The sequence below is a fragment of the Pterocles gutturalis genome, unplaced genomic scaffold (assembly GCF_000699245.1).
Source record: "Pterocles gutturalis isolate BGI_N339 unplaced genomic scaffold, ASM69924v1 scaffold2982, whole genome shotgun sequence".
NCBI classification, from domain to species: Eukaryota; Metazoa; Chordata; class Aves; order Pterocliformes; family Pteroclidae; genus Pterocles; species Pterocles gutturalis.
In genome coordinates, this window is record NW_010115023.1 from 7463 (window position 1) to 25190 (window position 17728).

General features: G+C 36.8%; 1 protein-coding gene across 1 annotated transcript in view; it reads left to right on the forward strand.

The window, feature by feature from the left end:
- Nucleotides 1–1046: 1046 nt before the first annotated feature.
- Nucleotides 1047–17728, forward strand: part of TANGO2 (transport and golgi organization 2 homolog (Drosophila)) — a 21075-nt gene continuing 4393 nt past the window's right edge. Inside the window, exons 1-5 of the mRNA XM_010075002.1 lie at nt 1047–1172; nt 7249–7337; nt 9257–9376; nt 10380–10494; nt 16399–16469. Of these exons, the coding sequence (XP_010073304.1) occupies nt 1117–1172; nt 7249–7337; nt 9257–9376; nt 10380–10494; nt 16399–16469 (451 nt within the window). The 5' untranslated portion in view covers nt 1047–1116. The remainder of the gene's footprint in view (nt 1173–7248; nt 7338–9256; nt 9377–10379; nt 10495–16398; nt 16470–17728) is intronic.

Below are 17728 nucleotides of genomic sequence, written 5' to 3' on the forward strand. Positions count from 1 at the left end.
CTGGATAAATGCTGCACTTGTAGCTCTACTGATAATACGAAATGTAGTAAATATCATCCATTTCCTGATATCTCTTAAGATAAATTATATTCCAATTTAAGACCAAGAGAGATGACACGTATCTGGAAGTATGGTTAAAAATCCTACTTTTTGTAAAGAAGTTGTTTCAGTCCCTGAGTCACTCAGATTGTCATAGAGTTGTGATATTGGATTCTGCCTGTCCCCCTCCCCTACCTTGAAAACTCTTGCATGGAAAAAGCTCTCAGTAGCAGTAAAATGTGGTTTATGTGTGGTTGGTTGGTAGCACTCTGTGGTCTAGCAGCCACAAAAGGTAAAGATCAGGCTGCAGTTTTATTAGCAGAAAAAATTTCATTAGGGCAATACAAAATATTTGAAAGACGCTATGTGGTTTTGAAATAGAAAGCACATTTGTCATGCCATCTGAGCATGGCCAGAATTTTAAACGTACCACAAGTGCTGGAAACTGTTCATCAAAATGTGTGCTCTGGTCCAGTATATTTTTGTTTGTATCTGATGCTTTTCCTGATGGTAAGCAATAATACTTTCTCCTGGACTTTAATAATAACTTGGTGTGAAGTAGACTTTATTTACAGGTTTGGAGGGTCTTTGATCAGGCTTTTTCCAGCTTCTGCAGAAGGTTGAGTCTTAGTTTCTTCTTTATTCTAATAGAAGCATTTTGCCTTACTTAAGACGGGGGAAAAAAAGTAGTCATATTTTATTGGTAATGAGCAGAAAATTACATAGTCTTTCTTGTATTGCCAGCATTCTAGATCCTGTCAGTATTTGCCTGATGCTTGTTTCTTTCCTAAAAATCCTGAATTAGCCAAGCATAACTTTGAAACAACTGCCATAAGAATTTTGGTAGTAAACCATTCATTGAAACAAATCTTTTTTGGAAGTCCTGTTTTATTTATTTCTCCTTATTGTGAGCTATTAGTGAGAACACTGCGATCTTCAAGGTTCAGTGTAGAAGCAAGGTTATCTTTTTATGGTTTGCAGTATAATAGATAATCTTTATTTGCTTTGTAGGCTGTTACAGAATGACCTTGCACTGAGCTTTTGTGGAAGAAGCAAGATTTAAACATCAGTTCTTCAATGTGCATCCTTCTATTCAAATTTGACCCCCGGCCAGTTTCAAAAAATGCATACAGGTAAAGATGGTTTTAGTTAAAACAGACTTATTTCTAAAATTTTTTCTACAGTTTATTTTTGTAGCCTATGTTTGAATTACAAACTCAAGTCAGTATTATGTGTTCGACTGTGCTTTTGTAATGTTTAACTTCATTACCTTCCCCATTGGAGGACTCACTGGAACCTTTTGAGAACCCTTTGTTTTTTGACTGTGTCAGAAGACTTGGGCTTTGTATTCATGGACGTTTTGCTGGTGATACATCATGTGGTGTAGGATAAATCCTTTACATATTTTAATCCAGAGTTTGAAACTCCTGCCTTCTACGTTATCGTTTAAACTAAGGGGAATCATGGTTGTTGGGGCATCACAGTTGCATCTGTACCCTTCTTTCAGTAGGGTAGATATGGTTAGGATTTCAGTTCGGTTTGAAATCAACAATTTGAATTTAGCCTGGAAAGTAATTGTCAGACAGTAGAACATAAGTATTGCAGTTATTAACCACTGTGTGTATTAATTTCTTCCTCTGTTAATATGTGCTGGTCCAGTCTTGTAAGCCAAAAGAGCAATGTACTATGAATCCAAAAGATACTGAAATTGAACTGCTTATGTAGCTTCTGGTTAACTTTGAATTGCCACTGTCTTGTTTCCTCCCAAAGACAGTACCTTCTAGTTCACTGCACAGTTTACTCCTCTGTTCCATGTTACATCACAGCTACCACTGTGTACTCTTCTACCATGTTTCTGACAGAACTGACTAGCTGGTGAATAGGTGCACCTGCTTTTTAAAATATGGATAGATGAAGTCAAGGTATCGTCACAGATATTTATGCCTATCAGTTTACTTTTGGGAAAAAGTATACTTAAAGGTCTTCAGTTGCTGTTTGTACTAAAATTAAGTACTTAAAATTTCCAAAAGTGCTGGAAATAAAATCTCACTGCTTTCGAACTGATTATACTCCTGTATCAGTGTAAGACAAGTAGTGGTGTGAACTGGAGCATAAGGAACTTATAGAAAGTGTTCTAGCCTTCCTTTCTCTCTCATTACAGCCCTTAAAAGTTCATATCCAACATCAGTATCTTTGAGTGCATTCACTATGTAATAGAAAGATGGTGCTTCAGGGTAGTAAGAAGATTGTAGAGTTCTGTTGCTTTCCGTATTTATACATACTGTATAGGTTCCATGTTACTTTGTGTGCTGCAGGTATTGGTATTCATCCAAAAACTGTCAGAGACGGTATGCTCAGTAAATCATTGTGCCTTTCGTGGACTTGTTTTTCTACCCTTTTGTATTGAGAAGCAGATGCCATCCTACAGAAAGAAAGGAAATGAGAACTGAAATGTCAATTGTCCATAGAGTGCATTCCTTTCTGTATCTGGAATCTGCCTAAAAAGGGGTTTTGCTTGTGGTGTGACTGGTGCTGAATTAATATAGCCATTTACTTGCTCTGACTTTCTTTGTGTTGTTAGTTAGCAAAAGACAGATTCATCAATTTGATGCCTCTTGGGGAAAATCCTTTGGATGTAAACTATAGTTGCTTGCCAAAGTGAACTTTCTGCCATGATCAATATTTAAAACTTACAGTAGTTTGCTTGCTATAAAAATTGCATTGGGATTGAATTTATTGATTAATAGCAGAAGACAACTTGCTATCAGTGTCAAAATATGAAAACACTTTTGAGATGCTTTGGCCCAAATTCAGGAATATTTAATTGTATGTCACTTTCTTGGTACTTCTTGGTACCTTTTAAGTGACATCTTGCTCTGTACCTCTGAGATAAATTACTCTGAGCCATCTGTTTTGGTGGTAAGTGTCAGGCCGTAGTGTTTCTGGTGTCAGATTTTAACATCAGGTATATAACTTTAGGTTTGTTTGCTTTTTTTTCTTAACACAACATAACTAAATCTTTTTGCTTTTCTTTATTCAGAAGGATGTTGAAGTTCTTTCTTCTTAAATTGTTCCTAAGATTTTTTTTTTTCACCTTTGCCTCAGCTTTCTGAAGGATAGAAGTCTGAGTATCAGTTGGGAATGGTACCCAGTCCCCCTAATTCTCTGAACAGTATCATAGCCATTAGACCAAGTTAGACATCTATACTAGTCTCTTGCTAAGTGTAATTTTTCCTGGCAACTTGTGTGTGTTACACTGCTGTAGCTCTGTTTATTTCACAGTGAGTTCTTGGAACAGTTTTCCCAACCAAAAGGGGATTCCTGTACCTGCAGACATACTAATTTATCTGTACACATTAAAACAGGCATCTACAATTACTTGTCTTACTATCCTCTACTTTGCATCTCTAGCTAAAAGAAAATGTCTAAAATAGGAATTAAAAGTTGAAAAGACAAAGTGCATCTCATTGACCATTTTCTTCTAGACAATAAATTTTCTTAAAGTAAAACACTTAAGAGAATTTTCCATACAGGTAGACTTTGGTTTTAGAGCAGTGCATGGGCCAATTTTCATGAGCACCTAATTAAGCAAAAAAGCTTACAGTTCACTCTTGTGATACACTAATTCATCTCTATCTTCCTGTACCCTTGCAACTTGGTGTTCTACCCTTTTTCCTCTGTGTTCTCTCTGCCGGCCTATTTCTAGTAAAGTTGATGCATTGTAACAAATGCTTTACCGTAGTCCACAATTATTGTCAAAGGTAACATGCTGCCTTTACATCTTTCTGAACTTTACTGTGTGTGTCTTGCAAATAAATACGTGTTTCAGGCTTCAAACCTGTAATCACAGTCTTTTTATGGAACTGAATTACATTGTAGGAAATTGCTTTAATGGAATGATTTCTTATGTTTTCATCTCTCTGCCTCAACATTAAAATAAATCTTAATGTGTAAATCTAAATATAGTTGAATTATTTCGGCTATAAAAATAGCTGAATAGGCTTTTTGCAATTTATTAGAAGATGAGGGTCACTTAATATTGCTCCTTTTCAGTATTATTATGTTTCATAAAAGAACAAAATGAAGATGTTTTGGTTATAGCAATCCTGTATACTAGCCTTGTGCTAAATTTAGGAGTCTGTGCATTAAATTTGAGATGGGGAATATTCAATCGCCAGAAAGACTTCGCTTATTTTTAGTATTTAGAGACTATAAACAAACCGTAGTTTTGTGTCAAGAGTTATTGAAGGCAAAATATAATTGGAGCTTCAGGAAATGAGAAATGCACTTCAGACAAACTGTGTTTTAACAGTAGAGATGTTTATTTAAATAAAAATCTGTAAAAGGAGGATGCATGCTGTAAATGGAAGATATTCAAGCAAGATGACAGAAATTTGGTAAACCAACTGAAAGCCTATAGATTGAAGACTACAGTGAGCTAGAAGAAGAGAAATAAGGCAAGTCTGAAAGGAACGATATTATGATTTTTTTTTTGCATTGGAAGGATAAAAATGTATGTACACTGTGTTTTCCAACAGATGCTGTCTTTGTTGGGCAAAATGCTAAGCATCTTCCTTACAGAAAGGATGCCATTGAAGAGTTACCCTTTTTTATTTTCTCTATAGCTGATAGTAATTCTTTATCTGTAGTATTTCTAATGTGTAACTGGCACCCCATATTTTAAAACATTGTGTTAATGAAGAGATGAATTTGCAGGAAAGTCCAGACACCTGCAGAAAATGTTAGTACACTTGAGTGCTGATTAAATAATGAGTTTTCATTGGAGTTGATTCTTGTGTGTTGAGGCTTAAAAATTAGAAAGAAGATTGTATAGTCTAACTTCAGTTTGCAGTAGCAAACATGGCTTCCGCTGTGTAAGTGTAATTAATGTGTCTGGTAGGAGGAACTGACAGTGAAGGTACTGAAGTTATAAGAAACTGGTTAAGAAAATCTACAGGTTTCTGAAAGGTGGCATTTCACTAAAATGAAATATTAAGCAACATAACTGGAGAGTATGCAGAACACTCACAATTTTATAATTGAAATAAAGGTAAGTCATGTAATGGGTAATAATGAGCAGGACTTGAGAAGCTCTAGCTGTTGGACCACAGCAGGGTGTGCTGGAGTTGTGCACAAGTGTGGCTGCAGTCACCTGTTGCCCTGAGTCTCCAGCACGTGGCTTGCCTAGGGTTACAGTTGTCTTTTGCCCTTTACTTGGATCAGCCAAATCCATTAGCAGCTCTTCAGGTGAGGATACTCTACCAATGAAAAACGCTTTTTTAAAAAAATGAATTTCCAAAATAATGATTGAAAAAAGAGTGGTGGAAGAGCAGCATCAAATGAAAGCTCATCTACAGGGTTGAAAATGGCAGTGTCCAAATGCTGATTCTCAGCACAGAGAGCCAGCGACACTTTTAACTCAAGCTATTATTTATAGATACCCTGCATCTTTTTGATGTTGCAGTAAGTTATTAAATTTAGTTTCTGATGCTTCCTTCCATTGCTTTTGAATAACAGAAAATGTTATCTTTCTCACTCTCAAAAGAGGGATGTCCACAGTCAGATTAGTCTATACTTTTCTTTCTAGTGTTCCAGTACTAACACTGCAAATGAAATGACTGTAGCATACATTAAGTAAGGTATTTGGATGTTCTGTAAGGGAGTACACCAAACAAGGTTCTTTGTTTTAATAACTTCTCCTGGATGAAATGGACAGAGAAACACTTTTTGCTTTTCAAAAGCCAGGATCTGAGACTGTTCTAAATTCCTCTGAAGCTGTCTGGCTGTACTGACTCTCTAAATCTTACCTGCTTTACATTCACAGCCTGACTGGCTTGAACTGGTATTATCATTGAATTTGACTGATCTGCATTACTGCCAAGCCTGGAACTTTTGATGAAGACCTGTCCTATCTTATATGTCCACTGCTGCTTCTTAAATATGTTAACTTGGTCTTTCAAGTCTGCAGGTGCTATTTATGATAATTATCAAATTACCCAGCAGAGGGAACCAGGCATAGCTAGCAGAATTTTCTGTCACTGCTGTTTCCTGATAATGTCTGGTGTTTTTTAATATCTATTTGTTTTCTAAAATTATCAAATTTTAGGTGTCATATGAAGAGCTGCAGCATGCATTTTGTCAGGACAGCACCTGTGGAGTGATGTGTTTATTTATAAATAGAAAATATTTAATTTGGCAGCACTTTTCAATTGCATATTATTTGTGGAGTGGTGTGTTTATTTATAAATAGAAAATATTTCATTTGGCAGCACTTTTCAATTGCATATTATTTTTCATAACTTCTTCCTGCCTACTGATTGTGTAGCCTCCAGGGCTGCTTGTAGTTTCTTTGCTGCAAGGACTGACTGTCATGAACGATTCAACTATTTTGTCCTACTGTTCTGGTAGAACTCAGATTATGCAGGCAGCTACACATGCAAAAAAAACCCCCCACAAAACAACAGAAAACAGAACAAAAAGAGAACTCAGATTATGCATGCAGCTACACATGCAAAAAAACGCCCACAAAACAACAGAAAACAGAACAAAAAAGCCCCACCAAAATATCTCTTGAAAAAACCCATGCCTTTTCCCTTTCTTCTCTGCCTCTCTGAACATGCTGATGTTTCTTCAAACAAATTTCAGTGGGGCTGGACCTTTGAGACTCTCAAATTCATCTCTGTTCTAGGTGCTTAGAGACAAAAGCATCTGACTTGTATCTTTGAACCACATAAATAGACCTTTAGTTGTCAAACTTAGATTAAAAAATACTCTGACTGCATGATGCTAAGTAATGCTCCAGTAAAAACATACTCTCATGCTTCAGATTTTTTTATAAGTTACCTGTAAATCTGTGGGTTACCTTTAAATTTTCTTTAATTAAGCTGTGACTTCACATGTTGAGGATCTTAAGATTGCTTTTGCGATCTTAATTCAATGTCTTTTGTTGTTAAGTATCATTCTTTGAAAATAATAGCTGCCTCCTTCCCATAAGATAGACTTGCTGAATGTCTCAAGACAGTGAGAGAGAAGGCTGCTGTCAGATGTCGTTTGACCTTTACACTGAGTGCTAAAGGTGAGGTGCGAGGATAAAGGATGGTTTCATACTTGAAATGAGCTAATCCTGTGGCAATAATTGGATTCTGTTCCTGCCTGTATTGTGAAGTTCTTATTTGTAAGTGATAGAATCTTTCTTCTTGTGTTCTACAGGCTTATTCTAGCAGCAAATAGAGATGAATTTTACCACAGACCATCGAAATCAGCATATTTTTGGGACAGCAGCAATGAGATCCTTAGTGGTACGTGTGTCTTGTTGTTTTGAGTGGTTTTCATCCAATTTATAAGGGAATTGCAGACTTGATTTTTTTTGTTGTTGTTGGGGTGGTGGTGTTGGATAACTAATAAGATACATGCTTCTTCCCTATACTTCTGGGGAAAACATGTCGTAAGTTTGAAAGATGAGTTGTGCTGTATCTTGTGGGTTTTTTCCCAGTTCTATGTTCTTTAACTAATTTCGGTCTGAGCAGTGCAGTGGAAACATCAGATTAATTTGTCCATCACAAACGATTACTTTAGCTTTGTCAGATACACTGAAATACTTCTTAAAATAAGTGGAATTAGTTATTCCACAGACTCATTGTCTATAGTAGTGACTCGAAATCACTACACCAAGCCTCAAGAAGGTGCAAACTTTCTCATTTCTTATTGTTTGATAATTTATAGGCTGCAGAATAATTATAGTTATTGATCCATCAGTTTACTAGCTTTTGTGTCTACGTTTTACTAAACTGATAGTACGGTCACTCAGCTGTCTGGTTCCCCTTTGTAGGGAATCTATCTGTAGTCATTTTTAAGTATAATCAATACTTCTGCCTTTTCTCAGAAACAGAAATGAAGCTCTGGAAACCAAAGCATTGTTTAAATGCAAGGTTTTGACTTTGCAAATACTCTTTGTTGATGCTGTGTATTATTGCCATTGGCAGGGAGGCCTGTGAGGATGAATTACTCCCACTGCACCGCAAGTCCCTTGCTTCTGAAGTTCTGGCTGACATTTCTGTTTCGTGCTAGACATTCTGGATACTGATTCCCCTGCTATGTAGGAGTTTAAAACAAACAAAAAACTATCCTGAAAACTGAAGGTCCCTGAGTTTTTGTCTTTTATACCCTTATCAGCTTTGTTCATGTGTGGAATAAGAAACTGGTATATTCTCCATCCGGGGGGTGTATCTGTGGAGATCCCATGAATATATGCCTTTGAGTTAATAATGTTATCTCAAATGAAAGCAGCAAGTTGAACCAAAATAATTTATTCTTTATGTGACTTAAAAAAATTAAAAACTATTTTACACTTAGAGCAACTTTGGAGAACAGGAATTGGTATATGTTAGTCATGGGGCACTGGTCAACAAAGCTGCGTGGTTTTCTTTTGTGTGCCTTTCAGTGAAGGTAGAGAACAGTAACTTTTAAGTTTACTTTTAAGTAAGTAAAAGAATTGTGTAAACTCAATACCGAAGTTTTTGGGTACTGAAGAAAAAAGGAGTTTCTGAATAAGGATCCAAAACGTGTTCTTTTAATCTTATACTGAAAGTTATCTTATGACATTATGATTCAGAATTAAGAGGCTTCTAACAGTGTACATGTTATGTTGAACTAGTTTTTGTTTTTTCCATTAGATGCTTACTGGTTAACATGAGCTCATTACAAATCGGTAGTGGGGTTTTTTTTTAACTTGTACTCTTCTTCAAGAGGTTTGGTTGTAGGCTTCACTTTTGTGGATCCCCCTCCTCAGTGTAAATTACAGTTACCAGAGTCCAATATTTTTATCAGTTACCTAGCTTACCCTAAATTTTTCTGGTTACTTGTGAATTCAAACTTAGAAATAACACTAATCTTCTGAGATTTCCTTTTGAGCTAACAAGCATTCTGAGCCTACTTAAAGGTCTATATTTATTTTAGCATATAGGCAAAACTTATAATTCTGTTTTTACATTTAATTTTCTCATTATCTCTCATCTATAATTGCAGTGGCTTGGAAAACAATTTGATAGTGCAGAACTGGGGGTGGAGGGCTTACCTCACTTGTCTAGAAAGATAGTCTTGTATGTACTGCATTTTATCCAGCCTGGTCAATACTCAGGATTTGCATTAAGAAATCTTGATTTAGGCTATTACTTTAATTTTTAAAAATCTCAAGCTTAACTTTTACTTATTCTGTTAGGTCTGGATATGGAGGAAGGAAAAGAAGGTGGGACGTGGCTGGGAATCAGTAAGAAAGGCAAGATGGCAGCCCTGACAAATTATATGCAGCCAAAGATTGATAAAAATGCAAAAGGAAGAGGTATGAAGGAATAGAAATGGGAAAAAAAAAGTGGACAAACAAGCCCATGTGTCCCAGTAAAACTGTGATGATTATTAATATTTTAACACTACTTTGTGGACAAGTGAAATGGTTATATGCTGTAAACAGAATTTGTGAACTGATGAGTTTGAGTACCTGTGTGGGGAACTTGACTTGGGTAATGATATTCTAGTCAGGCAGGCAAAAGTAAAACAAGTTGTAGTGCCTGGAGCCTGAAGTTACATTCAGACAAGAAAGGCAGCACCAACAGTCTTCTCTTGACAGTAATTCTAATTAACACTCAGAAGAACTAGACAAGCATTGAGCTAGATTTAGATCACGCTGGACTTCTTTAAATGTGTGTGTTCTTGTTCAAACACCTAAGTCAGGGAAACAATGCAACTTGGATTATGCTGGAGGTTAGCCTAAAAGATTATTGTAGTCCCGTCTCCCCTACACAGTGATAAATCAGAGGAGCAGAAATAATAGGGAAAAAAAACTCTTCTGAAAGAGCACATCTGTGGGATTTTTTTAAGTTAAAAATACGTCTGTTTGGAACTGTCATATGGTACTGCATTGGGAATACATTACAGTGGCAAAACATGTTACACAGAGAAACAAATGAACTGTGTCATTTGTATTTCACTATAGGGTCATATATCAGGGAAATGAAGCAAGACAAGGAAGCTTGGCAAGGTGGGAGGAGAGGAAAGGCACATCCAGTACAGAATAGTTAGTAAATAAGAATTCTGTAGAAATTTTTACAGAGATTTTTTGACAGAGTTCTTCAGAGTGAAAGTCTTGATGTGAACATAGTACAATGCTATGAGACTTTTAAAGGCTGATTGGTTGTTTGGTTTGGGGGTTTTTTGTGGGGTTTTGTTTGTTTCACTGTTATACCCTGTTGGTAATGGGAATCTTGTGTCTTACTATTTGTTTCACCAAGCCTGTCAGAACAGTGAGTTCACGCATACAAGTTGCTCTATGTACTTCTCTTTCTTAGGTGCTCTTGTAACAAACTTCTTGACTGCAGATCTGGACAGCTACTCTTACTTGAAGAAAGTTTCAGTAGAAGGACATCTTTACAATGGATTTAATTTATTAGCAGCTGACTTGAAGTAAGTCTACAAAACTTCACAATTCAAATGTCAGAGACAATAGCAGTGATGTAAATATGCTTCTTAGCATGGAAGTGTAAAAATACAGAAGCCTGTCACAAACTACAGCTAGAGCTCTTCTTTGCTAGTTGGCATGTAAGGTGCTAATGTTACTCTAGTCATAATTTCCTCTGTTATTTTTTTTTCTTTCAAATGCTGGAGGGCTATCTTGTATTTGAATAATTACTTCCCGCAAAACTTCTTGTGACTCTTTCAGTCAATCTTTACCCTGAAGGCTGCGTGGCTTGTGTTTTGGAGAAAACAGAACCTTGGCTCCATAATTTCTCAGAATTCTTTTTCTCAGAGAGGTGGCATGCTGTGCTAGGATTAAACAGCTGAAAGCTCTCAAGCTATTATTCCTGTCAGAGTGGCTGTATCATTAATCTTTAGTGAAACATTAAAAAACTCAGCATGTAACAAATACGGTAACTTCTTCAGGTTTCTGTAGCTGAAAAAAGGACCTTGGATACTTGATTGTAGTCAGTGTGGCTGGCACAGTTCTTTCCACTGCATGTGCATGTGTGTGTGCACAAGGGTATGTGCTGGTTTTTCTGTGCATTATGCCCAAGTCAGAAGAATGGAAATCCAGGATGAAGTTATCTCCAGGCTATATATCAGTTCTGTTAGATTCATCATGGCTATGAGCAGGTATAAATTGCCAAGAGTACGCTATTGCTTTGACTCGCTTTCTGCAGAAGCATTAATCTGCACCATCGGCTTGTCTTTTCCCACTGCGCATCCACATACACTTAAAGCAGCAGGTCATAGTGTTTAGTGTTTTCAGTGAAAATAATTTCTAGCACCTTATCACTAACTAGCCTTGTGTTTAAATTTTTTGCTTTCTGTAGTAGACCATTTTTAGCTGGTGGTTCAGACTTACCGATCAGTTTTTTTTCTTATTCTCTCACTTTCCTGCAAGTGTTTTGCCTTGGTGTTTTGTTGGTTTTTTTAATGTTGGTTTTTTGGGTTGTTTTGTTTGATTTTTTTAAGAAAGGCCTTTATTTCAAATTCTGCCAGGCTATTAGTTCTCATTTTTTAATTTGCTATGATATTATGTGAAAGTGATATGAAATTCAGATTGGTGATTGACGTTTAAAAGGAAGAATACAGAAAAGCAGACACATGCCACCTGTGAAGATACCAGGAGTGTATTTCTGCTTGGTGTGCCTGCTTAGAAACAAGTGTGTAGTTATGTTTCTGGAAGTTTAATCCAGAAGCAGGTTAGGCAATTACAGTTTGCTGCTTTTCTGTTGCTTTTACTCTCTGCTTTATGAAATTTGTTATACCAGAGACGTCCCAAAAATTTTCTGTTGCTTAAATTAATTTTTACCATGGTCAGACGATTTGACTTTTTGTCCTCTCTGCTGCATGTTGCTGCCTGGCCAGCCCTTCATAAATCAGGCGGCTATCTGTAACTGAAAAGATAACAGAAGAAATAGTCTTACTGTGTTTTCAAGCGAACGTGATATTCAAGGTGTGACCTAGCAAGCAGTAAGTTTCTTTGTTCTAATTTAGGTAAATAGAATACTCATAATGGCTGCTAGTATGATGATATTAAAGTAGATTCAATTGACATTATTTGTTAGGGCAATAATTCATGTGGCTTTTTGTTTATTCCTTCATGCTAGGCTGATAGGGAATTGTGTGCTCAGTTGAATAGTCTTTCTGTGGTGATGCAAGTCATAATTCCTTGTTTTGAAAGCTGTATGTGTTGATTAACTTCTCCATTTTGACATGTCCTTAGTCTTGGATACTCTGATGAAATGAAATTCTTGTCAAGCTAATGATGTAGAGCAATTTCTATAAGATCTGTAAACTTGTCATTTTAGGAAATTAGAAGTACTCCTGAGAAAAATGTAGTATATGAATGGAAGCTACTTTTCTATGTAAATAGAAAATGTTATTGTAGTTGATGCTATTTTGTTGAGCCATGTTACTGTTCAAAGTCAAGACTGAAAACTGTTCTTCACATGTTCTTCTGTTGTGTAACAAATGGCAATTGGCTCTGTTAGAGTGGTGTGAAATGGAGAGGAAACTCAAATTGGAAGCCTAAATGAAGCACTGTTGGGGAGGTGTATATCTGAGCACGTGATATTGCTGGCTGTAGGCAGCACATCTGGAGAGAGATTTACAATATTTGAGTTTTCAGGTACACATTTCAGGAAAATAAATTTTTATCTTCTCTCTGTATTATTATGATGACACTATGGTAGATGATACAGGTGCAACGATGTGAGAAGGAGAGCTGGAAACCACCATACTGGTTGTAAAATCTCATTGTTCATGCTGCAGAAAAAGGCCTTTCATGTAGGCTTCTCTGCTCTCCTCTGTGGCAGGCAGTTTTCAATCCCTCCAGGGGAAAGGTAGTAATGTAGTAAACTATACCATCACCTGCATTGACTAATTTGGTGATGTATTGAAAATAGAGATTATCTACTGTAATGTATTGAAAATAGAGATTATCTACTGGTATTCTTTAGGTTCTGATCTGGAGAGTACAGTCTGGTTTCATGCTTGATGTGATGATGGATGGGACTGAGTTCCAGCTGAAACTGCAGATCCCCAAAACAACAGAGTTGGAGTGTGTGTGTAAATAGATAGACACATACATAATATAAAATGTATGTTTAGAAGTGTTTATAAATTATATATAAATAGATATAGACTGATACATGTTTTTTTTTAATATGGAAATCTACAGCTAGTTAGTTATGTAGCAGTATCATTGAGGTAAAAAAAGAAAACTGAAGAAAAGGTGTTTAGGAGAAGAGTTAATTGTTGATAGTGGAGGGCCTCAAGATTAAAACACCTGAGCAGTGTGACCAGGTTTTAGAAACATGGGCTGTCTCGTTCTGTATGGTTATCAAGACAAGGCTACATGGGGGGGATTTGATTGCTCTCCTGAGATTAGACTTGGAAGCCTTTCCAGTGAAAAGTGAGATAGGGTCAGACTGCTGGTGTTGAAGGAATGGAGATGGGCAGGTTGTCCTGATTGCTCTGTAGGCTCACTTACATTGCTTCTTGTGCATTGTCTGTCCTGATAGCACCTTCTGCAAAGTACACTGTCTTCGTCCTTGTGACTTCCTCATGAAAATGAGGTGTCCAGGTACTTCTCTAATGTGTTCCATACTACTGCCTTTCAAATATTTCTGTGAAGATCCTCAGTCATTTGCAAGTCCAGTGAGATGGACAGTCCAATGTCAAGAGAAGGAAAAAAGCTCCTGAAGAACTTTTTTATTTTATCTCTTCCCCCAGGTGTCAGCTTCTCCCTGGCTCAAAAAATTAGGGCAACACCAAAGAAATCTTTAGACACTGACAACAAAATCAGAGTAGTGCTTTAAAGCAGACTTGGTATGCTATTAGTATCTGGCAGTATTCTTTTCACCACGTTATTTGATGGTAGGCAGTATATGTACCAAAATGTTTGGGCTTTATAGCTGGTGGTTTGGTGGTTGGTTGTTTTTAGGTTCAGAAAGAAAGTTTTCTGATTAGTTCGTGAACATTGAAGAAAAGAAAATTAATCTGTGAACCATACTACTCAGTTGACACTACTGTTCAGCATTTCAAGCTGCCTATTTCATCTGTTCTCCTTGCATAAAAAATACATGCACATCTTATTCATAAAACAATCCAATGTCCTTGTTTGTAAAATATTCATCCTGTTAGAAGGTTAGAACTCAGTGCCCAGGGGAATGATCACTTGGTGATAATCACACCCTGTGGAGCTTTACTGCCTCATTATTTTTTCCTTTTCCTTTCTGTTTATATTTTTGTTGAATGTGATTTGGAGCTGCCTTGAAGTTGAAGCAGGATGAGGATGTAGATGGATATTGCTTATGTTTCATCAGCATTAAGAAGCAATGCAAGCTCTGCATGGCTTTCATATTGCTGTGAAGCATCTATTACTACGGAGATTTATGCTGCCTAGAATATTTCCTAGAATATTTATTATTGCTTACATTTTTTGACAGAATGATGTATCTAAGAGCATAATTTTTATGTAGTTTTAGTTTCTTCTCTTTCTCCTGTCAGCTATGGCAGGGATTTAAACAAACCCATATCTACTGGGCCCTATTGTCATCACTTTAATTATGCCTTTCTTACTTCTCCAGTGAAATTGGTGTCTATGCTTATAAAGCTTGGAGGGAAGAGAATCTGAGTCCAGGCCAGGGTTTTGAGTCTATTGCTGTGATCAAGCTTAGAGCGACATTTTTCATCTTGCCTTCTGCCTTTATGTTCAGTGCTGAGTATCTGTAAACAGTAGGAAGAGAATAGGCAGAGCCAAGTGATAAGAGTGGCACACTGAACTAGATTTTGGAAGTATCCCCGTTTCGGAAGTCTCTTGGAAGGCTTCAGCCTTTTGACAGAAGGCAGCAGCAGTGTTGCAGTGGAGGTAAGTGTAGTAGAAAACATACATCTGGGGGAATGTGGAATGTAGAAACAATAAGCTACAGATGTCCTGAGTTAGTGACCCTGCAGTCTGTATGTATTCTCCATCTTTTTTGTTAAACTCCAGGGGATCTTGTTACTGAATTTCTCAGTCATGAGAATCTCAGAACAGATGCTAGATGATAATATTTTTTCACATAAAAAGCCACTGATAAAGGAAGTCAGTAGTGCCTACTTATTCAGCATGTGGTCTCATTTATGACAGGCCTTGTCTTACAGCTGTGTTCAAGGGCTTGCTTGGGCCATTTGTCTTCCTTTCCATCTAAAACTGTCTTTTGAGACTTCAGGTGATAAAAATTGCTCTGATCTTTTCTCTTCATAGACCTTCTACGGCGCATACAGGTTCAACTATTTGAAAAGAGTATTTAATGCACCAATGCTTTCTTCTACTGTGAATAAGTAAATCACTAGAGTGCGATACAGGAATTATATGATCTCATGGCTGTGTCCTGGCAAGTTAAAAAAAGGCAAAAATCCAAACAAAAAAACTAAAACAACCACCTGGTAGCAATCTGAGGAATCTCTATTTCATGTCAGCTGATGGGATTGAAGGATGTTGAGAGTGAGGCATCTAAGGGCAATCCACTCCCCACAAGACACACAAGGCTTATGTGTTGACTTTCTTGATTATTTTTTTTTTCTTATCAGTTGATTTGGTATTTGTGCTGTCAGTATCACAAGACTACTTAAAAATGTGCTATTTGGATATGCTGAGATCGTCTCTGCCAAGTGAGAGTTATTTGCAATGTTGGGAGCTGTCCTTGAATATTATGTGAGATTCCCCCTGCTAAGCTGTGCATGAGAGAGAGCGAGTGCTGAAGCCAGTACCTACATTTAGTGAGAGAGTTTACAAACAGCTAACCACAATTACCTGAAGACAACCTGAAAATGCATATCTGTCACTTAAAGGACCCAACTATGCCCTATGACATTGCCAAAAGTGGGCCTAAAAATGTATTTCTACCAGATAAAATGGCCCACAGTAGTTAGCCTCTTAACGCAGTAGAGATTCACAAGAAATTATGGGAAAACACTACTTGCTGTGACGGATTGCCCTTTTGTTTTAATGGGCCCCCTTCCCCCAGGTAACTGAATCTCTAGTTACTCAAAATCATACAGATTTTTGTCATTAAGCCTGGCTGCTTTCCATGCAGCAGTTCTGGGGTTTTACTGAATTTTATTACAGTTGTGTTTAAAAATTACAATGGTGCTATTTGACAATGGTACAGCTAACACAATATTTTGAGAGGAGGAGGAGAGTAATAGAACTCATCAATTAATTTCTGGGCTGTGTTATCGTAGTAGTAACAGTGGGAGAAACGTCTTGTTGTGTTTGAAGATTGCATGGAATTAGAGTGTAATTAAATATAGAAGCTGATGGTTTTTCAAGGAGAAATTCTTATTTATATTTTTCAGTACCACCAAAGGAGATGTAATTTGCTACTATGGAAACAAAGGAGACCCAGAACCTGTTTTCCTAAATCCTGGTAGGCTTTCTTCAGAAAGATCTGAATAGTACTTTTTGTTATTTTGAGGGAGTCAGAATGTGTCTGTATTGCTGAAGTAATTTAGCTATTTAGGCATTGTCTTCACTAACTTTTTCTTTGTATACTTCAAAAAAGAAAAAAAAAGAAAATTAAGTGTTCTTTAATGCACTTAAGTATTTACTAATAAATTTCAGTAAAGAATCAATAGTCCATGAAAAGTTTCTATCCATGTCAGTGTACCCACCTGCACTGCAATTAGTGGGATGCTCCTTAGGTGACTAATTGAAGGACAGAACTCTGTCTTGAAAAATGGAATTTTCAAAGGTTTGTGGATTTGACCCTAACTTTCCTTACCCAGAAATGGTAAGGGCATGGTGTGACCATGCTCCCCTAAGGATAGAATTGGCTTTAAAGAAAAAAATCTGTCTTATCAGGTGGCTTGATTTAAAATATTAAAAATCTAGTCCTTTGCTAGCCAGCTAAATGGAACAATACTCCAGAATTCATCACCAAAAAGTCAATTTGAATGGACAAGGACACATAGAAGGCTTTGAGAGTGTAGCTGGTTGATAACAGTTAATGGCAATGGGTTATTTTGCCTGCTTAGGGTAATGGTCAAAATTGGTTGTTGCCAGTAGGCAAATAGTTACTCTAGCAATTATAGCATAAATTCTTGGAAATAGATGTTAGATTTTGTACAGCTACAAGCACAAAACAAGTTTTAATATAAACATTTTTTTTTTAAGTTTTAAAATCTGTCCGCTTGTTGTAGTGAGAAACTGAATCACAAATTTTGGGTATCTGCAGACTGTAGCACCTGTAGTCCTGGTCTCCATCCTTCAACAACAAATTTATTTTCTATGTATGTAGCTGCTTTTAGGGAAAAAAAGGTTTGGTAATCTTTATGCTTATGTGTTTGGATTGTGGTGAGAAATACAGGGTACCTCTAAAGAGAAAGCTCCTCCTTGTCATCAAATATTGCTCTGCATTATTTTACAAGAGTAAAATGAGAGGCAATAATAAGTTATGATTAATATAGCTAACCTGGGAAAGACTAGACTGCAAAAACGGCATAATTTTGTTGTAACTTTCTTATAATTTAGCAAACCAGAGGATAAGAGTAACTGCTGCAAATATGGATTAAAGTCAAACTGTGGAAAAAAAAAAAAAGTACTGATTATGAGCACAGAGGAGTGCTTAAGGTGCATGCCTGCTGTAGTCTTCTGTTTAGAAATAGGGCATGTGTTCTACAGCATTCC